Source organism: Cupressus sempervirens, chromosome 10 (genome assembly GCF_028749045.1).
Source record: "Cupressus sempervirens isolate cs-2001-9-10 chromosome 10, ASM2874904v1, whole genome shotgun sequence".
Lineage (NCBI taxonomy): Eukaryota > Viridiplantae > Streptophyta > Pinopsida > Cupressales > Cupressaceae > Cupressus > Cupressus sempervirens.
The window spans coordinates 355,870,881-355,896,708 of NC_143127.1; the positions used below are offsets into that span (position 1 = coordinate 355,870,881).

The 25,828-nt window shown below is 31.3% G+C and overlaps 1 protein-coding gene across 1 annotated transcript; it reads right to left on the reverse strand.

The window, feature by feature from the left end:
• Positions 1-1,266: 1,266 nt before the first annotated feature.
• Positions 1,267-25,411, reverse strand: LOC149534068 (GDSL esterase/lipase At3g53100-like). Its single transcript, XM_089805970.1, has 7 exons — positions 25,087-25,411; positions 11,560-11,674; positions 2,452-2,618; positions 2,205-2,332; positions 1,888-2,124; positions 1,548-1,803; positions 1,267-1,463 (listed from the first exon to the last, which is right to left on the reverse strand). Exons 1-7 carry the CDS (start codon positions 25,409-25,411, stop codon positions 1,267-1,269), a joined length of 1,425 nt encoding a protein of 474 aa, XP_089662096.1.
• Between the last annotated feature and the right edge of the window lie 417 nt (positions 25,412-25,828).

Sequence of the window (25,828 nt, forward strand, 5' to 3'; positions counted from 1 at the left end):
TAACATAAGAATCATCAACACCCAACAACTACAAGCCATCACATCTTTTTATATTTTTCTTCTTAATCAAAGACATTAATTATTTTACATTATTCAATATATTTCCCACAACTCTCACTACTATCCTCTAATATTTAGGAGTTAATAACATTCACCTATCGAAGAGCTCTTTTACTCACCTTTCATTAGAAGAAATCTATGCAACTTCTACCCAAATTTATTTGTATTGGCTAAAAAGCAGTATGATGAACTTGCTCTCACAACTTCTTCATTCTTCAACATTATATACCAATAGGTTCTAATGCCAACTTCCTACCTCTAGAAAATCTATGTGCATATTCAAGAACATAGTCTTAAATACTATTTCTAGATGACTAGTTTTATAAATAGAAATAATTGACAAATATTTATGTTTTCTAGATGAAAAGAAATACAACTAATCAATAAATACTCTATCACAATGAATCCTCAGTACTCAAAACACCCAAATATATACAAAATAAATAAATAACACAATAAAAAATGTCATTTTTAACTGAAATAGTTTGTGTCCTACAATTCTAACCAAAAATAGATGAGAGAATGTAGGGACTCTTTGAAATTAGAACGTCTTTGATCAAATATAAAATTCAAATACATTATTATCTTTTAACAAATTAAAAACCTAAAATTTATTACTAGTTTATCAAGGCCCCTTTTGTATACAAACTCTCTCTATGCATCCATTCAACACCTTTTTCTAATGACATCTAATATGTAGTTCTCGACTCAAAGCCCCTTTGTTGAATTCGGTCCCCCATATCTATTCTCTCCCCCTACTACATTTATCTTAATTGATTGAAGGTCTTTCTTATTATAGTCATGCTCAATGAAAAACCCTCCCTCCTATTAATATTAAGGCCTCCTTATATATATGTATTCCTTCTATTAAAATATTTCTATGAGTGAGGCATTCAAAACTCCAGAAGTTAGTTTTTTTTTTAAAGCTTCACTTTAACACAGTTACACATATTAGTAAATTTGACTCAAAACTATATTAGTAAATGAAATCCATTAACAATATCATTATTAGAAAAAAGAAGATTAATATATAAAATGTTACAATTTTTACAAAGTTATTAAAATATTTCAACATTTTTCTTACAACCTTTAAAGAGAATATTGTTCCAACACTTCATGTCTTTGGTTGTAATTGAAATTTTCTGTAAGACCTCAAATATATGAAGATAATAGCATGAATTAAAGTATAGAATGGAATGATCTATTTTAAGCAAGGCCCTGTTGAACCGCTTGTGTTAGTAGAGACCGAGCAAGAATGGAGTTCATTCTGTCTGTCGGATAGAAACTATCCCAAAAGACATATTTTGAGGCGTTTGTACATGTGCCTAACAAAAATTCAGTACAAAAAATCGATGCTTCTATAAACCCACTACCACAACATTCTCTGCGGCCTTCAACAAACCCTGTGCTCAAAAGAAAACATCATAAACTCCATAACAAAATGCAAATAGAAGCAAACTCATTAACGAAAAAACAATGTAGCTTACCGTACTGAGCTGGATGAGTTGAGGCACTTAGAAGCAGCCTATAACTGTCCAGGTAGGCAATCCTGATACCATCTGTTTCATTCATCTTAGTCAAGAGTTTCTTCAAATCCATATTGAATATTGATGCCTCCTCATTCATATATTCTGCACAACTCCCTTTTGCTCGTCCACCGTGCAATGTTCTTACAAACGGCAAGTAACCCAATGGAGGAAGAGACACTGTGCCAAATTTCTTTGCACCTAACAATTGGAGCTCCTGAAAAATACTTACAGTTTCTTTCAGAAATATATGCTACCTGGTCATTTCAAATGATGAAATAGCATGATAAAGGAAATTTACCTGAATAAACTTTGATAAAGTGCTCAACAGGCGCTGCCTAAATTTCCTTCGATTGGATTGGAAATTTGATAAAATATTCAGATTAAAATAATGAAGAAAGTCATTGGTCCCCGTGCTTATGATATAAACAGCCTCATACAAGATACCGCGTGAAGCATTGGCAGCTCCCACAACCTCACGCAAATCCTCTCTATAGTGCTTGTATAGATTTAGCTGATCTCTTAAATTTAGAACGTTCTGCGACATGAGAAAGATTCAGAATTTTCATCAAAATTGCATAAATATTATGATAAATCAGCTGGTACCCATTTGCTTACAAAGATTTTTCCAGTGTCATCGTCGATCCCAGATGCAGAAGCAAATGTAACGCTCGTAACAATCCTCTCTCCATGAGCCTCATGATTCAAGTACCCCAACGTTGGTGATATTAGGCCTAGCATTGATGCTGCTCTATTCCATCACAAAACCATATTGAATGCCATACGAATGAAGTTCATTAAATTAAGAAAAGAAAAAGAAGGAAAAGAATTCTAATTGATTTGAAAACTCTCTCAATGTCAATACCGAGGTAGTCTGTAACGAGCAAACCATTGCAGAATCTGCCTGTAATTTTTTTCTGTGGAAAGTCCCTTCCATAAGGTACATGATTGCTCCTTGTCAAACTGAAAAGATCGTTATTATTTCCCACGTCCACAGTCAAGTCTCCAAACGATACCAGTCCAGGAATTTCTGTAAAGACTGCCCCTGCAAAACCAATGTCACATCAGCAATCTCTATAAAATGTGGAAAATTCAACCTGAGTCAAAGTTCAGGAATATTGACTAGTCAACAGTATTAACTATCATTAAATTTAACAAAATATTACATATACATATATGCTCGAATCTAAAAGGATACCATAATTCAATTACCAGAATACCAAGATGTACCGATTATGTCATTGATTCTGATAGAAGCTCCAAAACCTGTCTTAAAACAGAAGGGTGAGAATATTGTAGGAGTGTTTTACCACCCTACCACAAATGTGTTAAGCTTCCCTGAAATTTTTCTTGACATGAAAGATACCCAACCCAACAACGAGATAGTCTAAACAAGTAAAACTTATAGGAGTAATGGAATTATGACCTAATGAGATTATTCTCTATAGCCATTCACTAAATCATCAACATTACTCAAAGACACCAACATATCTCTTTCTATCACATTCAAATTTTCACTATGCACTACCAACATATAGGCATACAGTTAAAACAACATTGTAAAAAAAACCACAACCCCTTAATACTTACATTCAATTTATGCCATTAAGCATGGTGTTTATTCTTTGACTAGTCAAGCAAGATTTTAAACACATTTGATCTCTTTCAAAATTGTACACCATTTACATAGATATCCATAACCAATACCAATTAGTATTAAGTAACAACTTCCTTTAAAAGGGAACATCAATCATACCATTGAGATTGTGAAATAACTTCCCTAGTTTTATAACTTCTAGTGTACTACCAATACATAAGTAAATAACAATCTAAAATAATAATAAAATTTCTACAATCAAACCACAAGAAATAGATATGATCCTAGAACGGAGTAGAACATCATTGTAATTATTTCTAAATGGACATATTCCCATCATGAACTATGAATCCATAGACACAATAAAAACTCATGCATTCTAAAATTACTTAATTGCAAGAATTCATATGATCATCATTACTAGTAGTTATTTGAATGATTGTTTGTATACAATGCACAATGACACACTCACTATGTAATGTTATAGCATAGTAAAATGTTGCTAATAAAGCACATCTAATCTTTACTTATGACTACACTTTTCTCAATTATAATCTAAAAAGGAAAAGTCAATTTTTAATCCAAGAGATGTTTTCAAAACTTAACATAATTCCTATAAAATGTTCTCACAAGTAAAACTTTACACATCACCAAGATTTCATAGAAATAAGATGGAAAAATTCTATCATACTCTAGATGTCAATGTATTGGATAAGTTCTAGCAACAAAACCTATCTCAAGTAAGTTGAAGCATTTTAGTTTAAATTTGATACACTAAAGCTTATTTAATCTCTAATTTTATATCAATCCATATAATAGGTTGGTCACACCTCTTTTTGACAACACCAAAATAGCAACTAAGTTCTCGCATAGTAAATGAAGAGGGATGTTGTCCAAGATTTACTAACAAAACCCATTGGTCAAGTTAAATTCAAAGTATTCAATAAAATTTTATTTGAGTATGTCAGCTCTATCTTGATTTGAAATCTTCACCCTTGCTGAGTCCGCATTTGCCTATAATGGCATAAAGACTATAGAAATCTCTGGCAAAAACTATTGCCGTTTATGAAACAAAAAAGACAACAATAATCTGCTAAAACATATTGCTAGCATTGAACTCAATAATTAATGTAAACATTTTTTCACTTTGATGAAGTTTGATTCAAGTTAAATATTTTCTTTTTAGGTTTGAAGACTATTAGAATAAATAGTTTTACCCAATGTTATAACCCAATGTAACAAATACTTATATTTTTTCAAAATGAATCAACAAAGGATTAAAACAAGACATAGGGATCTTGCTCTCATGTCAGGTTTGAAGCCTATTTTAATTCTTTTTAGCAGGTTGTCTATGACAAAAAAGAGAATGCTCGAATCTAGAAGCACATTTATGAAGAAAAATGAAGCTAAGGTAGATAGATATGTTCTAAAGCAACTCAATGTCAATCCAAGAAGCTACATGCAATAGTGAAGAAGAATTACAATCAAATAAGACTTATTTCATAAATAAAGACTCCATAATTTTGAGTATTGCTCACAAATGAGTTTATAAATGAAATAGAGATTTCCATCCAACTTCATGGGATACAGTACTTAGAGGCAAAGATATCATTCATGACATTCACATCTCACAATTATTCAAATTACACATTATTGGAATACAATTAGTTCCTATATGGATTAGTACATCTTAAGGATTTATCAGAAGTCAAAGATAGTGGCAAATATATGAAGAAACAACATACTGCCCATTCAGAAACACATGCTTGTTCATGAAAAATTTACATGAGAAAAAAAATGTAGTTCTGATACACAATAAGTTTTTTTTTTGTAGATTCTTAAAATAAAATAGAAGTCTTATTGATTATAAGAAGCTACAATACTTAGAGGATTTTCTTGATGCAATGGAAGGTTACAGTGAACAAAGATTGTGATGCACATCTAAAGAAAATTCACATCTAATCTCATTTTTTTACAACATTAGGGACTTAAAAATATATAGCCCATGGCTTAGATTAAAACATATCATAAGGGTAAGGAGATCCACCTTTTACTAAAAACCTAATAATGGACATCAATATAAAGCTACAACAAAAGGGACAATATATTTTTATTAGAGATTCACGGCACATACCTGCAAAAAAAATATATAGGGAAAAGTCTCAAAGAGAGTCAAGCATGCAAATTTCCATCTATTCAGAAAACCCTATGCATCTTTCAATGGCTTCCACAAGAAAGAGGAATGCCCAGAAGTGGTGATTGGTTGATCAATGTCGAGGGAACAACATACATGGAATCTGGTAAGCTGGCATTTCCAATCTGAGTGGAGGAAACAATAGTCATGATAGAGCTATAGAAAAATCACCAAATAGATATCCCCCCCTTCTAAATTTCCACATCGTATTATTATCATTTTTCCATAATGCACTCTTAATAGCTAACTGACCCACAATCCCCAAAATGTGTAACAAACTCCCTCTCTAACTAACAAGATATTATTAATTATTGAATAATAATTAGGCTTATGTGGCACAAAAATATCCACTTTATTCGATAAAGAAGAAATTGGTTATGACATCTTTCCCCACTTAGAGAATGCATTGTCCTGATATATATATATATATATATATATATATATATATATATATATATATATATATATATATATATATATATATATATATATATATATATATATATATATAAGAATTCAAAATCATATCCAATTATATATACAAGGCAATGAATCCACAAGATCAAGACCTAACTTCCATTTACACAATACCACATGCATCTACATTCAGTTCTATAGAAAACTATAGATTTTCAGCTACTATAATAAAGTCAACTTTTCTTTTCCCTATATGAAATCTACATTTCTGAATGCATTCTGATAAAATCTATGTATAGTCTCATGGAATAATCTTTTAAAGACAATAAGCACATTTTTAAAGTATGAAACACAAATTTTATATAAGCATAGGTATAAATACTAATGTTAACAACATTTTCTATGTGTGTGTGTGTGTATTCCATTACCATTCTCTAGTTTTACAAGGTTAGGCTACCTCTCTCTAACAATATACTCCCTTTCTTATAATGTGGCGTTCCCTCTTTTGCATTACAAGAACAACACCAAATTTTAGTACATCATATATCATAAATCAAATTGATTTTCCAATGAAATATAAAATCAAATACTTCCTTATCTCAAGAAGGCTCAAAATTAAGGAACATATTACCTTAAAATCACATGATATCACACCCATACCTATGCTTACTTACCATACCTTGGCATCACCTATGGATTTTCCCTTGCTAGTAGGTACTTCTTATCCACATCCTACCATACTTTTAAACATGTGCTCACAATACCTTTAGCTCATTCATAATGTCAATAGGTAAAGAAGATTATTTTTTTGAGTCCTAAATGTCAAGAGTCAATATGATTTTCCTTTAACTCATCTTTGATCATGAGTAACAAAATAATCAACTATATGTACCATCTACATGTGGTGCTCGCTAAGGGAGTAAGTGTCCACATCAATAAGTTAATGTCCATGGAACATAATTTAGGTAATGTAATCAATTTACATCTAATTTTGTCATCATTTAAATCATCATAAAATATAAAGAAATTCACATATAAAATCATCAATGTACTTATCAACCTTTAATCATTATAATGCATACACATGCTTGCAAAAGTTGACATACAATGTAGTTACATCATATTGTATAACTCCAAATTAACAACATATATCCAACCAATATGATAAGAAGATGAATAATAGAAAGCCAAATAGTCAAATGTGTCCAGTAAGATTGACCCAAAGTTATACATCAATAGATAATCAAGCCAAATCCCAAACACACATGTTGACCAAAGGGTCTAAGTTAGGTTCACGATGGCTAAGTCTATATCAAACAACATATCGACTAGGAGTCAAATAGATAACCCAAGATAACCAAATCATTTATCATCATTCATTGACCAAGTTGACTAAATAAAATGAGTCAATAACTTTCTATAAAGTAGAAGTCACATGCATGGTGAATCATCACATATACATAACACCAATGCAAAAATATTATCAAAAGTAGATCAAGAGGGATCTATGCATAGCCTTTTGCATTCTCATAGGAAGAAAGCATTTCCATACACTTGCCACATAGGCCAAAAAGTCAAGTTAGGTTAGTCAAAAGTCATCTACAAATAGTTGAATCAACAAGTAGATACAATATCTTCCAATTAAATTCGCAACTTCATTCTACTTTCCACCTTACATGTCGAAATGATAGGTGCAATAAAATTTACATTTCATAACCAATTGTCAACCAAATTCTTGAACACAACATATTGTCACATGACTATGCCATAAATGAAAATATCAGAAGAAGTTGACCTACATGTCCAACTTTATTCTATCATATGTAAGAACCATGTCTTGCTAAGAAATTGCAACATTATAAATTGCAAGAATACATAAATAAGCAAGAAAAACCCTTAGTTGAATAGTCAACAACTATTTCATTACCATAGTCAAGGATGAACAAATAATTATCCATTTAAGAACACATGACATTATCTAAGGATGCTGACCTACACATCATCCATCCTTTAAAATGCATGATTTAATAAGTACATGTACAATTTAAAGCACCATACCTCAATGGCATCATAGAAAATGTTGACCTACATGTCAAACATGGAACAATAACCACATCATACAAGTGCAATGTTATCTACCATATGATCAAAAAAATGAATTAAATCATCTAGGTATGCTCACCAATCACCTGCAAGGATCAGTAATTCTAATTTTTATCCATTCAGTGACCTTAGGCCCTCAAGCCCATCTTGTCACCACAATGTGCTTAACCAAAATATAAGCACAAGTTGTGATGTATGGCCTTCATTCCATTCAATCATCACATAAAATATAGTTGGGGTGCTTTATTGCCCAACCTTTAAGCCTTACACTAACTTGGGATCCTATCTAACTCATAGAATTCCCAATTGTGGAATGCCCATACCGTACCAAAGATAGGGGGTATCTGGTGCAGCCATGAAAAAAAATACTTCCCACATATGTCCAAGTAGCCATAATCATGGATGTGGTAGGGAGATGAAACATGGGCAACATAGCTTTGGCCAAAGCATTTTTGTAGTGCCAGTATTACACTGGTAAGTAGAGTGGAAAATAAAAGCATCACTCCTACCCTTCCCTATTTGTCCACATTCCACCCACACCAAAAAGTGTAAGCTTTCCAAAATAAAACATAAATAAAATAAATGCAAAAGGAAGAATGGCATGTTCTTCACAATCTACTCCTTTCAACATCAGATCAATGTTCCACACTAAACATGATAGATGGCATCACTTTCAAACCATAGGACTAGCATTAGCAAAATACACACACACTCCCTAACTAGCTCAAGGTGAAAGAAGTCTTGAAAATAAGATTCATAATTCTCAATTCAAAGTCCAAAAAGGAGATACAAAACCAAAAATTAAAAGTGAACAATAGTCACAGTAAATAGATCACAAAATTTGGTGGCTCAGTGGTCACAAAGAACATAAAATTTCAAGCTAGTTCTTCATCACATCCAAGTCCATGAAATTTAACATAGTAAAATGAAAACCCAATTCACTTAAAGCACAATGATTCTCACTAATCATCAAGAGGAGTAGATGTTTAACAATACCTTGTGTCCAAGGATCGATAAGAACATAACCAAACTTCACATGCATCACATGCAATTTATCTTGACAATCACACATTTCTAAATGCATAATGAAACATACAATACTTTTGCAAATGAAATCCATGTTCTTCCTACTTATTATATTAGGTTAATCAATGAACTTCATGAATTTTGCATAATATAGAAATAAATTATTGTACCACATGTGCATCACATGTCATTTACATAATAAAGGACACTTTTCATTGCTATCACAAGCCAAATCTTCATTTGGTAGGCTCTCATAGCCTAGAGCAAAATTCAACCATCCTTTGACTATCTCAATAGTTCAAATTTAATACTTCAATATGCATATTATACCATCACATTATTTAAAGTAATATAATCATAAACATATGAGGTACACAATTTACCAGTCATTCCATAAACTTTCCATTTTGACAATCTTTAAAGGAATGTAATTTTTAACACACAATCATGACATGCATAAGGAACATCATATCCTTCTATGCCAAAAGTAATCATAGCTAAGAGGCACAACATGCAACCCATGTCATCAACTCATATAAAGTAAACTAGTTGGCTTACAATTGTGTGTCTAGCATAGTGAACTGAAGGCCCAAGTGTGGATCCAAGATCTCTGATACCATATGTAAAGACTACCCCTACAAAACAAATGCCATGTCAGCAATCTGCATAAAATGAAAATTCAACATGAGCCAAAATTCAAGAATATTGACTAGTCAATAGTAGTTGATTAATTATCATTAAATTTAACAAAATAATACATATACATATATGCTCAAATCTAAAAGGATACCATAATTCAGTTACTAGAATACCAAGATATATCGATTATGTTGTCAATTCTGACAAAAGCTCTGGAACTTGTCTTAAAATAGAAGGGTGAGAATATTGTTACCACTCTACCATGAAGTTGTTAAGCTTCCCCAAAATCTTTCTTGACATGAAAGATACCTAGCCCAACAACGAGATAGTCTAAACAAGTAAAACTTTGAGGAGTAATGGAACTGTGACCTAATGAGATTATTCTCTATAGCCATTCACTAAATCATCAACATTACTTGAAAAAACCTACAAATCTCTTTTTTTCACATTCAAATTTCCACTATGCACTACCAACATATAGGCATATAGTTAAAACAACATTGTAAAAAAAAACACAACCCCTTAATGCTTACATTCAGTCTATGCCATTAAGCATGGTGTTTATTCCTTGACTAGTCAAGCAAGATTTTAAACACATTTGGTCTCTTTGAAAAGTATACACCATTTACATGGATATCCATAAGCAATACCAATTAGTATTAAGTAACAACTTCCTTAAAAAGGTAACATCAATCATACCATTGAGATTGTGAAATAACTTCCCTAGTTTTATAACTTCTAGTGTACTACCAATACATAAGTACACAACAATCTAAAATAATAATAAAATTTCTACAATCAAACCACAAGAAATAGATATTATCCCATAATCGATTAGAACATCATTTTAATTACTTATGAATGGACATATTCCCATCACAAACTATGAATCCATAGACATGATAACATCAACTCATGCATTCTAAAATTACTTAATTACAAGAGTTCATATGATCATCATTACCAATAGTTATTTGAACGAATTTTTGTATACAATGCACAATGACACACTCACTATGGAATGTTATAGCATAGTAAAATATTGCTAATAAAGCACATCTCATCTTTACTTATGACTACACTTTTCTCAATTATAATCTAAAGAAGCAAAGTCACTTTTTAATCCAAGAGATGTTTTAAAAACTTAACATAATTCCTATAAAATGTTCTCACAAGTAAAAATTTACACATCACCAAGATTTCATAGAAATAAGATGAAAAAAATTCTATCATACTGTAGATGTCAATGTATTGGGTAAGTTCCAGCAACAAAACCTCTCTCAAGTAAGTTGAAGAATTTTAGTTTAAATCAGATACACTAAAGCTTATTTAATCTTAATTTTATATCAACCCGTATAATAGGTTGGTCAAACCTCTTTTTGACAACACCCAAACAACAACTAAGTTCTCACATAGTAAAGGAAGAGGGACATTGTCCAAGATTTACTAACAAAACCCATCCGTCAAGTTAATTCAAAGTATTCAATAAAATTTTATTTGAGTCTGTCAGCTTTATCTTGATCTGAATTTTTCACCCTTGCTGAGTCCAAGTTTTCCTACAATGCCATAAAGAGTGTAGAAATCTATGGCAAAAACTACTTTCGTTTATGAAACAAAAAAGATAGCAACAATCTGCTGAAATGTATTGCTAGCATTGAACTCAATAATTAATGAAAACATTTGTTCACTTTGACGAAGTTTGATTCATGTTAATATTTTCTTTTTAGGTTTCAAGATTGTTAGAATAAATAGTTTTACCCAATGTTATTTAACCCAATGTAACAAATACTTATATTTTTACAAAAGTTCCCCATCATAGTATTATTATTTTTCCATAATGCCCTCTTAATAGCTAACTGACCCACAATCTCCAAAATATTTAATAAACTTCCTCTCTAACTGACAAGATATTATTATTATTGAATAATAGTTAGGCTTATGTGGCACAACAATATCCACTTTATTCAGTAAAGGAGAAATTAGTTATGAAAATTTCCTTAAACGAGAATTTAATTAACCCTACATTTATAATCAGAATTACATAAAGTACTTTTCTAATCTCTGTAAGATAATATTTTTCTATCTTTCTTTCTTCTTGCTCTATTCGGAATACTGAGAAACCCAATTTTTACTTTAATTTGTACTGTTAATGTACTTTAATTTCCCATGAATAAAATAATTTGTACACAATTTCATATCTATCTATCCCACAAATAAACATGACAGAGATACACATTTTATCAGAATAGATTTTTCCAAAGTGTGACTTCAATGGTGAGGAGTAATTGCATATTTGCTTTGATTATCAACTTCACTATCAAATAGTCATATACAAATTTGTCTATCACAATTTTCTTCTATACACATTTATTTCTATCACTTTTGGAGATGGATATTCCAATGGTGTAGCCTTAAATTAAGGATAACCATTCCAACCGTTGACCACTTTTAATTTTTTTAATTGTGATTTTTCTTTGAAATTTTGATTCTAGAATTGGAACAAAACTAAAATATTGAACAATAGATGTATATGCATTTTCCAATGCTTCAGAAAACTCTCAAAAGTGACTTATAGAAAGTTATAGATGACAAAACTTATTGAGGTTTGTTCAAATAGCAAGGAGAGCTAAAGCTAGAAAATAGGACAATGATTCATTAAATACTTATAAGAAATTTTGAGACAAAACCCCTAAGGATTGTGCAATGTTTCTTTAGACCTTATTTCCCTACATATTAGTCAAAACTTCCTTTGTGATGTAAATATATCCTCATCCATTTGGTTTTCCACATATCACTATGAACCTTATTTGTCTACTAGACCAAGAAAGAGTAGACTTCATATATGAGATGGAGAAAATTCAAACCATCACAAGATCCTAAAGTTTCTATTTTTTTAATATATATGATAAACTATATTAGAAAATAGCTTTTCAATCTTATTTTAATATATCTTAGACAAACTTTTAGAAAATAGCTTTAAAATCTTAGGGACTTATACTAGGTGCTTTTATTGCTTGACCCATATTCTTTAATTTCTTGATGTGAGGTGGCCATGCCAATTGCTCCATGCATGATTTCAATTAATGTCGAGAGGGTATTTTTCAAGGATAGAATTTAGGCATATAGAAGAATAATATTTTGATAGAGGGAAATTGAGGAAGTCAAAAGAGTTATTTTGTTATTTCTATTAATCTATAATGCTTGAATATTGAGACATGTAAAGGCATCTATGATTGTGAACTATTAAAACATTGAAATGATTAGTACTTTCACTATAATGATTTGAACTCTTATTATAATGAAGTATGCTACTAATTAATATACTAGCACTTGTACAGGGGTAGGGTGCAAGTATACAGCTGATAGGTACAAACAAATTGTCCTTAAATATCTTTCATGTAGTTTCTTTTCTGTCAAATATGTAATAGGTAAAGGAGAAAAAGTGATTCAAATTTGGAATAGGAAATCTACCAAACCATAAATATAAATAATCAATAATATTATGTGTTATGAACAGAAAAAATTCTTCGAAAGACTAATAAAATCAATTGCAATTACAACACTTACATAGAGCTAAATTAAATAATGTTACTCGAGGATGGTGTAGTCTGTTCCACTTCAAACATAATTATGGGGAATGAAGAATACAGATTAGCAAATATAATTGATATTACTATGTTGTTTGTGATATCTTTTTCAAATGTCCCAAACACCGATAAAAGCTAGACCAAAAATTGAACTCAAGACCATAATTTCAAATTTCACCATAAACATACAAAAACTAATCTAAAGAAGCTTAAATTATTCTAATTCAAAAACATATGTTTAAATTTGATAAATTTCAAGAAAATGTATAATATTTTAACATATATTCCATCTGAACTCTTGAGAAGTGGCAAAATATGATGCAAGAAATTGCCAGATGCTTCCATTTATGCAAACAAATATGTTTCAATCAAAAGAGAGAGATGGGAAAGTGAGTTTTAATTTAAATACTTTCAAATTTCATTCTTGAAATTCATCCATCCAAGCTTCACATAAATAGAGCAATATATAGAGAATGTTTAAGTTAAATTAAAATATTTCAACGTTTACAAAAGTAACTTTTTGAAAGAATATGCACACTTAATCTAGCATAATCATTTTTGTTGGGCTCAATATAAGATCTACTAATTATATGCTCCTTATCTCAAAGGAAAAATGAAAAATTTGATGCCTTATCTTTCCTTTTTTACCAAAATATTACAGCTTGTATGTTCTCAAGGTTTGTGAGATCATTACAACACATAGCACACAAACTTGTCGATTGTGTTATATTCTTGTTGGACTCACTTTACAATTCTAAATTATAGTGGAGTGTTTTCTAGGAAAATTATTTAATTGTAAAAATTTTGGAGTTTTAAGTCCTGTAAAAGTTCTATTTTAGCCCTTAATAAAAAAAATAGTCTTTGAACAAAATATTTAAAGGTTTTAAGTTTTCTTTGCATTTAAATTTGTATATGATTCTATACTGATCTTATCAACTGTTGAGTAATGAAAATGATAATATAAGACATGATTATATATACAGACACACACATGCACATACACATACACATACATACATACATCCATCTATACATATACACATACATAGTGGACTCACTTTACAATTCTAAATTATAGTGGAGTGTTTTCTAGGAAAAATATTTAATTGTAAATTTTTTTGAGTTTTAAGTCCTATAAAAGTTCTATTTTAGCCCTTAATAAAAAACATAGTCTTTGAACAAAATATTTAAAGGTTTTAAGTTTTCTTTGCATTTAAATTTGTATATGATTCTATATTGATCTTATCGACTATTGAGTAATGAAAATGATAATATAAGACATGATTATATATACAGACACACACATGCACATACACATACACATACATACATACATACATACATACATACATACATACATACATACATACATACATACATATATATATATATATATATATATATATATATATATATATATATATATATATATATATATATATATATATATATATATATATATGTATGTATTTATATTTATATGTATTTATATATCTATATATGTGCATGTATATGTATATGTGTGTATTCATGTATATACATATGTTTAATGTACATGTATGTACATATGTACATACATATATACATACATACATACATACATACATACATACATATATACATACGTACGTACGTATGTATGTACATCATATTATTGAGATATTGTCATTGATGTCATTAGGATTGTTCAGATAAGAAGAAAATTAATATCAGGGACAAACCATAGTGTGAATATACTTGAAATGATAAAAAATGGTGATGAGAATATAATGGATAGTGAATACCCTATTCAATTTCAATACAAATTGTGTGCAATTACATAACTATAGATGGACATATTATAGGTATAAATTATGGTTTGCGTTCTCAAAGGACTTGATAAAAATATATGCAACAACAATAGTATGAAGACCATATAAAATAAAAAATATCAGTGATATTAGAAGTGAATATATATAGTGATATGAAAGAATTATTAAGGAGAAAACAGAAGTCATGAACATTTACAAAAGCTTATATGAAAATTATTTATAGTAGATCCTTTCCTGTGTAAGAACCATGTTAGTATATATTGGTGGCTATGTCCAAGATTGAAATAAATAGTGATTAGCATGAAAACATCTAAATAGAAATGATGACGTCTACAGTCTTCAAAAGCATATGTATCACAGAAGTATGAGAAGATGGTGCTGTAAAGAAAAGAAATTAAAAATTATAGTTTCTAGCCATTTATTATTTATGAGTGACTACATACCTGATAAAAGTATTGTATAGTAATTTTAGACAAACTTTTGATGGAGGGCAATAGGTTAAACAAGTTGTTAAAGTATTAATAGTCATTTATTATTCAATCTACAGTCCTTATCATGTCTTGAGGTTGAATAATTTGGACTCATGCAAAGCCAATAATGATGAGTTTGTGGAGTAAAAATATGCCAAATGTCTACAACATGAAGAATAATGTTTATTACAGACTATCTAACCTAGAAGCTATTCACACTAAAAATCAGAAGTATCGATATGTTATTATAGTGGTTGTGTGTGTTATTCAATAAAATCAAATCATCAAACATAAAATTCATGGCAAAGAATACACATACAAAAGATGAATTGCATGGAATTCTTACTACTTATGAAATGAGAATCAGAAGCAATGAGTCAAAGAAAGAAATAGCATTTAAAGAATCTAAGAAAAATAAAAGTAAAAAGAAAATTTCAAGTGAGAGCTTGGATAGTGAATCAAGTAAAGAGGAAGCATACTTCATGAGAAACCAAAAAGGAAAGAGTGGTAAAAATAGAGGAAAGTTCAAATGTTTTAACTGTGGAAAACAAGGCCAGTATGCATCTAAATGTCCTTTTAACAATAGTGACTCTAGTGAAGATAAAAATGAAGCTTTCAAAAAGAAGAAATGGATAAAGAACAACAAATATAATAAAAAGAAACAATTTCAGAAGAAGGGTAAAAAGAGTTTTTAGTCCAAAAAGGATAGCAGCTCTTCAGATGAAGACAATGAGCAATGGCCAAGTAATGAGGAGGATGAAGTTCTCTTTATGGTTGAAGCTAACCTAAGCAACATTCATGAGAATGAAGAAAATGAATCATGTAATGAAGAAGATGAATCTTGTGATGAAGAAAATGGTGTTGATCTCGAAGAAGAACTCAATTATGCATATAATGAAAATATCAAATTAAAGAAGAAAATAACCAAGGACAGAGATAAATTTGAGAAAGCACTAGAAGCATTAAAAACTCCTGGACAAGTAAATAAAAAAATTGAAGTCATGTTGATGTCCAAAATATGAGAGTGTGCCAAATTTGAAATAGAAGTTGAATTTTAAAAAAAAAATTGGAGGAAAGCACTATCAAATTGAAAGACAATATTAAGTTTGGGAAAAGTTCTGAAATCCTAATTGAAATCATAGATAGTCAAAAACCCTCTTCTTACAAAATAGGAGTTTGTTTCCAAAGAAATTAAAATAGTAATTCTTTCAAAGGATTCATCAAAGAAGGTGGTGAAGCTACTAAAAAAAATACATCAAAAGAAGAAGAAAAACTTAAGGATGCACACAAACCTCATTATACATTTTTTGGTTATTGTTATTCATGCAATCTTTTTGGGCACAAAGCATATAGATGTTACAATAAAAGACTCCACAAGATAGTTGAAAGTGCAAATGCAAAACTTGATGAAGGTTTTGAAAAGGTAAAAGAAAAGACAACAGTTATACCAAGTACATGTCAAGAGGAAGAACATCCAAAAGATGAAGAAGATAAAGAAGAGATTCAACAAACACCTTTGAAAACACCAGAAAAAACTCCTTTAAGACACCAATGAAAACTCATTTAAAGACACTGGTAAAAATACCATCAAAATTTGTCTAGAGAAATCATCCTAAAGAGTTGGTAATAGGAGATCTATAAAAGGAAGTTCAAACACAAAGAAGAATGGAAAACAATGATGAGCATGCATACCTTTGCCTTTTATTAAAAATAGAACCAAAGAACTTCAAAGAAGCAAATGAAGACCAACATTGGGTAAAAGCCATGAAGGAATAATTGAACCAAATTGAAAAGAATGACACTTGGGAAATTGTTCCAAGACCAAAAGAAAAAAATGTCATAGAAACCAAGTGGATATTTTGAAATAAAATGAATGAAAATGGAGAAGTAACTAGGAACAAAGCAAGACTTATCTATAAAGGTTATGCTCAAGTTGAAGAAGTGGATTTTGAAGAGACTTTTACTCTAGTTGCAAGAATGGAGTCAATCCCAATGTTTCTAGCATTTGTAAGCCATAAAGCATTCAAAGCTTACAAAATGGATGTAATATCAGCTTTCCTAAATGGAAACTTGGAAGAGGAATTATATGTTGAATTTCCTAAAGGATTTAAATTGTCAAGAAAAGGAGATCAAGTATGTAGGTTGCGAAAAGCATTTTACGGGCTAAAACAAGCTCCAAGAGCTTGGTATTCTAGATTGGATTGGTATCCTCAAGATCAAGGTTTCAAAAGAGGTATAGCTTATAGTAATATATACATCAAATCTGAAAATGATAAACTTTTGATAGTAGTTGTTTATGTAGATGACATAATATTTGGAGAAGCAAGTGATAAAATGTGTAAATAATTTTCCATGAACATGCAACAATAATTTGAGATGTCCATGCTTTGAGAATTATCCTTCTTTCTTGGATTGCAAATAGAGAAAACAAAGAGAAGAATATTCATTTCTCAAAGTAAATACTGAAATTTTTTAGAATGGAAGACTGTAATCCTATTGTTACCCCTATGATTACTGGATGCAAGCTTAGTAAGGAATATTAATCACCAAGTGTAAATCAATCTGAATATACATCCATCATTATAAGTTTTTTATATTTAACACCTACAAGGCCTAATATCTTGCAAGTTGTTACAGCAGTGGCTTGATTTCAAGTGATGCCAAAAGAAACTCATGTTCTAGGAATTAAAATAATATTTAAGTACCTAAAAGGAACTATGGATCTTGGTTTATGGTATCGAAGAGGAAAATATTTCAATCCCACCACCTACATAGATGCAAATTTGGGGGGCAATATTGATGATAGAAGAAGTACAAGTAGAGGTGTGTTCTTCCATGGTAGCAATCTAGTATCATGGTTAAGCAAGAAGCAAGGAATAGTCACCTTATCTACCACAGAAGTTGAGAATGTCACACTAGTAGCTAGTTGTATACAAGTGCTTTGGATGAAGTAAACTTTATGAGATATAAATATTGAATTTGAGCATCCTATTCCCATATTTTCTAACAAAACAAGTGCGATCAACATATCAAAAAATGTAGTCATGCACTCCAAAACAAAGCATATTTCAATCAAATACCACTTTCGAATGGAACAAGTACTTGAGAGGAAATTCAAGTTGGAATACATCAACACAAAGGAGAAAATTGTAGATATCTTTACAAAACCCCTTCCAAAGGAGACCTTTGAATACTTAAGGGAGAAGTTGGGAGTAGTATCACTCTCATCTATTCACAAAAAGTTTCATAAGAATCATGATCTCAGGGGGGGCATGTTTCTAGCCCTAGAGTCCCTTTGCCATTAATGACAAAGGGGGAGAGATTGGAAAAAGGGGGAGCAACAAACTAAGGGGGAGGATTGCATAATGAAGATCACATATTTGAAGTTTTCATCAATGCCAAAGGGGAGATTGTTGAGATATTGTCATTGATGTCATCAAGATTGTTTAAATAAGAAGAAGATTAATATTAGGGACAAGCCATAATGTGAATATATTTAAAATGATAAGAAGTGGTGATGAGAATATAACAGATAGTGAATACCCTATTCAATTTCAATAAATGTATGTGCAATAACCTAACTACAGATGGACATATTAGGTCTTAATTATGGTTTGTGTTCTCAAAGGACTTGATAAAAATATATGCGGAAATGATAGTATGAAGACCATATAAAATGAAAAGTATCAGTAACATTAGAAGTGAATATATATAGTGATATGAAAGAATTATTAAGGAGCAAACAAAAGTCATGAACATTTACAAAAGTCTTATATGAAAATTATTTATATTATATCCTTTCTTGTGTAAGAACCATGTCCGTATATATTGGTAGCTATGTCTAAGTTTGAAAGAAACAATGATTAGTGCGAAAACATTTGAATGGAAATGATGACGTCTATAGTCTTCAAAAGTATATGTATCACAAAAGTATCAAAAGATGGTGCCATAAAGAAAAGAAATTCACACTAAAGACAATAATGATGAGTTTGTGGAGTAAACATATGCCTAATGTCTACATCATGAAGAATAATGTCTATCACAGACCATCTAACCTAGAAGGTATTCACACAAAAAATCAAAAGTGTTGATATGTTATTATAGTGTTTGTGTGTGTTAGTCAATAAAATCAAATCATTAAACATAAAATTCATGGAAATGAATAAACGTATGGTAATGAAATATGGACATATCACTGAAGTTTGCTAGCAATAGTTTGTGGATATAAAAATTATATAGAAATTTAGCATATGAGTGAGACAATATAAGAACCTGGTAATCTTATTAAAAGCTAAAATGATTAAATTATTTAAGGACTATGACTATATTAAAAGAAATTATTTTAATTAAGGAAGAGTTGTTATTATTAAGAGATATGATTCAAAAAAATAACGCAGTAGCTTGAGAAACTTGGCAGAGAGGAGCAGAAATAAATATATTTAGATATTCCTAATCTGATATATATTAATCAAAGTTAGTTTTTAAGAGTGGGGAGTCCAAACTTATATATCAATTGAAGAGAGATTGGCCGACTTCAAAGACAAAAGAAATTACATAGTTCCATCATTAGTTGTAAATTCAACAAAGAACAAAGGTGGAGTTTTAAATTTAATATTAGAAGTGGGAGTAGGTGCTTCTAGTGGGTTGAAGCCTACAGACTATGGGAGTTGTAGCTTCCAATGGGTTGGTGCTCATAAAATTGAGGTTGGAGCCTCTTGTATGTTAGAGCCTACAAAGATATTGTAAAAGAATTCAAAGTTATATAAAAGAAATTATTTTCCATTATTTTCTCCCACATTGGGTTTCCACGTAAAATTGTGTTTTTGTGTTAAGTGCATAATTGTTGGTTTCTGTATCTAAAAATAATTATTTGGATAAAAGTTTAAAATTGACAAAAATATTAATATATTGATTCACAACCCCCCCCCCCCCACCCTCTCACTATATTCTCTGCTCTTCTCATATATATGTATGATATATATACATACATACATACATACATACATATATATGTATGTAAGTATACATACATATATGTATGTATATAAATAGGTGTATATGTGTGTGTGTGTGTGTGTGTGTGTGTGTGTGTGTGTGTGTGTGTGTGTGTGTGTGTGTGTGTGTGTGTGTGTGTGTGTGTGCGTGCGTGTGTGCATGTGCGTGCGTGCGTATATTCATTTTTTAAGAATAGATGTTTTGATGTAATCTATTTTTTTTCATAAGATCAATTTCTAATATTAGTACATTTTTAAAATAAATGTATTTAAAATAGAGATGAGGTGTTGAATGATTTTTTAGTAGCAATATTTCTTCTTGTTATCATTTCTAAAACTACATAAATAATGTGTGTTATCATAGTATCATTTTATTAGCAATTGAATGTTCTTTTAGTAAAGAGCACAAATTCTATTACATCGCAATAATTTTCCTATTTAGAGTTCCTTGAGCTTGCCTTTGGTAACTTTCATATTAATCTTTTTTTTTTGGTAATGCTTCAATTCATGATAAGATGGAAAAGAACTCATATAATATTCTTTCCCTTTTTTATATTTTTGGATAGGTGTGTAGAGCTCAAGAAGGTTTGCATATTTATAACATTATCACACTCTTTGTAGCGAATATTATGTTTTTTTGGACTATTATTTATTTATGTTAGTTAGCTAGAATCTTCATAAATGAAATGAAAAGGAATTCAGATGGACATGACAGTCACACTATGTCCATGATCATTGAAATCCCTATGGCCATTGCTATACTTTTTGGCAATGTGCAAGAAACTGTACATGGGATGGCTCTAGGCGCTCACATTGTCATTTATAAGGTCTATAAGGATGACATATGCCAGACATCTGAACCCATATTTTTATCCTCTAAATTTATTGACCATTCTCTTGCCATGTGGATTTCTAATGTCTACTAAAAATATTGTTTTATATAATTTACCAAAGGTAGATTTGATCAAGAAACCATTGGAATGGAGTAGTGGGGATTAAGGGGAATTTGTTTAGTTATGCACCAAATTTGGTCCACATAAACTTGCCCCTAGCCTATTAAATAAAGATTTTTCTTTCTTCAAGTGCTCTAACCACTCATGCTAGGAACATGTTGTTTTGGTTGTCTTTTCAACTAGAACAAAAATCATTTAACTATTTGAATTGCTCTGGCATTGGGTCTTCCACACTACAATCTTCTTGAAATAATTTTTTGGGTAAAAGTGAATTTCTTTTGGGTAGAGTGTTTCAAATTGGGCTGAATTTACACCCAGTGTTTTGGTCAAATCCTAGCCTCAAGGATTGATAAAGTGGCAAATGTGAGCTCCCTGCTCACTTTTTGGTAGAATTTGACCATTAGATATTGAATTTCTTTTGTGGGGTTTTCAGATTGCCAATTTCAAATGTCATTTGTAGAAAAACTTGAAGCTCTTTCACATTCTTCTCAAAATTTGGATTGGGATTTTAGTGAATTGGAGGGGGTTTAGTAGAAAATGGCTAGTAGAGATGGAGATTATAACCATAAAATTGACTACATATTTAGGTGGTTGTGACTGGAGATTCCACAGTTGGAAAATCACAAATATTCTCATGGTTTGCAAGGAATGAGTTTAGCTTGGAATCCAAGTCCACAATTGGAGTTGAGTTTTAGAACAGGACAATCATTATTGATGAGAAGACTGTTAAAGCACAAGTATAGGACACTTTCAGTCAAGATAAACACATCAATCAATGCCTTCTCTCGCCTTACTAGTATTACTATTGCTACTATGACTGCAACTATGTTTTATAAACATGAAATTTGAGTTTGGAGCTGCTACTGCGACTGGAGATTTGAGAGGATGGAAGCTACAACTTATTTTCTCTATATCAAATGTGTATAGTAGTAATTACTTATTGAAGCTCCCACAAGAGGTGGATAGAAGCACAAGGATAGATAGAGAGATAGAAAGAAGAGTTGACAATTGTTGAAATGTCTAAGTTCTTTCTTGTTTTTTTACAAAGTTTTAAATTGCATAGTTTTGATTTTTTGCCTTACAAAAAAATTAGTTGTGTGAGATCTTTGTGATTTTTTGGTACCATTTTTTTTTGCTTCATAGGAACTAAAAACTTTCTTTCTATGCAAATACAATAATTTACTTATTTCAAGAAAAACACTTTGGAGAATCATTGATCAATGTTAATGAGAGATCTTTTTGGTTATAGTGCGAGAAAACTTGTATGTGAGATATGCTTGCTATTGTCATGGTTGTTTTTACAAATTGAAAGTGTGTTGTTGATATTTAACCAATTCCTCCTTAAATTTTAATTGCCTCCTCTTGTTGAATCTTAGTAAGTTTTCACACAAAGGATGTTGTGAGTATGAATTCATGTTTCTATACCCTTTTTTAATGAATCTATGGTTAAGGTAGAAGCTACATTGACACTCTTGATATGTTCTCTTTGGAGATTACAATGTGTTGTATACACAGTGGACTACCCTACAACCCATTATATCTAAGATGATTATGCAATCACTATATCCCAACCACAACAATAAGAAGGGTTATGAGTTATGGTCAAATTAACTTAGCAACATACTTGACTATACTCATATAGAGATAAGAATAATATTTCATATTATCTATATATCAATCTTGTGCCATGTTATGGTATGGGTGTTGATATTTCTTACAAAAATTCTCCTTTCTTATTAATAAAGTATGCCATCAAACATGTGTTGTAGGGTGTGGTCAACCTTGTTATGTTGATCATCAATTGAATATAGTGTGTTGAATATACATTGTGTCAAATAACATTGATTACAACTTAAAGAACCAATGCATAACAATGGCCCCAAGCCATTGTCTAAGAGTGATTAGCCCACTCTTAACCACTATAAGTCAATGGTTCTAGTGTGTTGGTTAAACATGACCAGTTAAATGTATGCATTAAAGCATTTACATTATTTTTAGAAAGTATGTTTAATTGTATCCCTATATGTTGGCAGTGCATAGTGGAAATTTGAATGTGATAGAAAATAGATCTATATATGTTGACTAAGGAATGTTGATGACTTTCTTCTTTACGCATATTTTACATTGTCTTTAGAGGTGTTAAAAGTAGAACACTTTTGGAGGATATAACTATTGATGTATGACTTTTGAATTGTTATCCATGAATAATGATGGGACATTCATATGGGATACTATGTGCTTCAATGTTGGATAAACAATGCTAACTTTTTTTAAGTGTTTGAGATGAGATTGACACTAAAATGGTAACCAAGGACAAGGTCATTTTTGAAGTAGTTGATAGAAACAAAAAAAAATGGGGGGTTGACCCCAGACTACAATAAGGTTGAGAACCAACTAGAGGTTACCTCCTAGTAGTCTAACCTATACCATCAAAAACCATAAAACTTTAAGAGCCAAATTTTCATTAATTACAATCCTTAAACTATTAGTCATAAGAAACTGTATAATAAACTAGCATCATTTAAGGACATCGCTTCCATTGGTCCACTTAATCAACATAGTCCAAAAAACCTCTTGGGTTGTAAAGGTCAGAGACATTATCATAAAAACAAAAATAAAACACAATAGAACCCAGGCTAGATGCCCTCTTCCTTCTCCTGGTTACCATTTTTTTTCTCCTTAGAAGCTTCCCCCGCTACATCCTCCTCCTCCACATTCACTAGTTTGTCCAAAATGGTTTTTAGCCAATCCTCCACCAAGAACCCATAAATGGATTGAGTTTTCTAAATTATCTTTTTGAGGTCCTATTTCTCTTTGTTAGCCTATAGGAAGTAGAGAGTTATGGCCACAAAGTGCATAACCTTGGTGGAAAACTCCACTGGGGTTTTGAACCTGTGGCATACTCATCTCAAGCCTCTCCAACCGCATCTTGGTGTGACTATGTTTGTCTTTCTTTCTAGCAACCTTGGGGTTAGCCTTCCTAGGAGAAGTGATGACTTCCCCCCAACTACAAGCTAGGGTAGCTTCTAGGGTATCTAAGACATTGGATGAGATGGTGGAGCTCGAGCTAGGTTTGATGTTCTAGTGGAGTTTTTTCTTTTTAGTAGATTTCTCCACACTATTAGAGGAGGCAAAGTTGGATTTGTACTTATGGGGGGTCTTAAATTTCTCCATCTAGAGATGCTTGTTAGTTCTCCTAGCACACTACTTTCCCTTCTTGGTATTTGAGTCTGACTCAATAATGCTAACTTTAGCCTCAGGGTTAATTTTGACCTTAATGACATGACCTTTCTTGGGATTTTTAAGAGTAGAGCTAGCGCTAGGGTTTAGGGAGGTCTGAGGGATGATAGAGGCCAGGGAGTTAAGTAGGAGAGGGGGATTCTGAGTGAGGTGTTGGATGAAAAGTTTATTCATCAGGCCCTGGTGGATAAGGTAGATGGGTTTCCCCTCCTTGTGTTTCCTTCTAACCTTAAAGATGTTATCCTCCAGTGAATGCATTAATAGAAATGGAAAGGATATAAGATCTAGATTTCTAAAATAATTCAGGATAAGAAAATGATAATAATATGGTACTTGAAAATGGTCCTCCAAGGTAATGTATCTTATAATCGCATAGCAAATGGTATCCCAAGGCTTAGGAAGGGTAGCCCATGCAAACCCACCACACAATCTCATTGGCTCCTCAAGGATTTGAAGAATTTTTGCAAACTTGCATCCTCATTGATCTTAGCTTTCCTCCGCCATTTCTTGCCATCCAATAGAAAATCCCCAACCCTTGCAATGTTTTCTTTAGAAATCTCAAAGCTCATGCCATTAACCATAATTGTTCTATCCTTCCAAGTTTGATAGAACTGCATCGAGATGACCTCGTTGTGTTTAAGCATGCCCTGCATATAGGGTAAAAGGCCCCTCTCCTCCAAGTAGACCATTATAGCTTCACTACTACTGATACACTCCTTCACACCCATTGGTTCAATATGGTCGTTAGTGCCCATATCATCGCCCAGGTCCACAACCAACTCCTCTGACGACATAGCCTTGCACCAAGTTTTGGAGTTGCAAAATATAAAATGCCAAGCCACAATGGAGAAAATGAAAAGGTATTGTGTAGTCATCATGAATCCACAATGTTTCCCAAAAAACCAAAAATACCCAAAATAGTACATTTGGTTAGTACGTTTCCGATTGCAAATGGCTATCGCTAGTTGTACCAATTGTGAGAATTAACCAACCTATCTTTATGATTATTACAAAATCATTCTTTAAATCTCTCCAAATCCCCCCTCTACATCCTTTTACTACAGTCATAAATGTTCATGGTAGTCAGAACATAAATGTTAATCAACATCCCAACATGCCAGAAAAACCCTTTATTGAGCGCCACATTCCTGTGACCACGTGTAGGAAAGGAGACTTGCCATCTTTTTTGATATTTCATGTGTCATTATTGA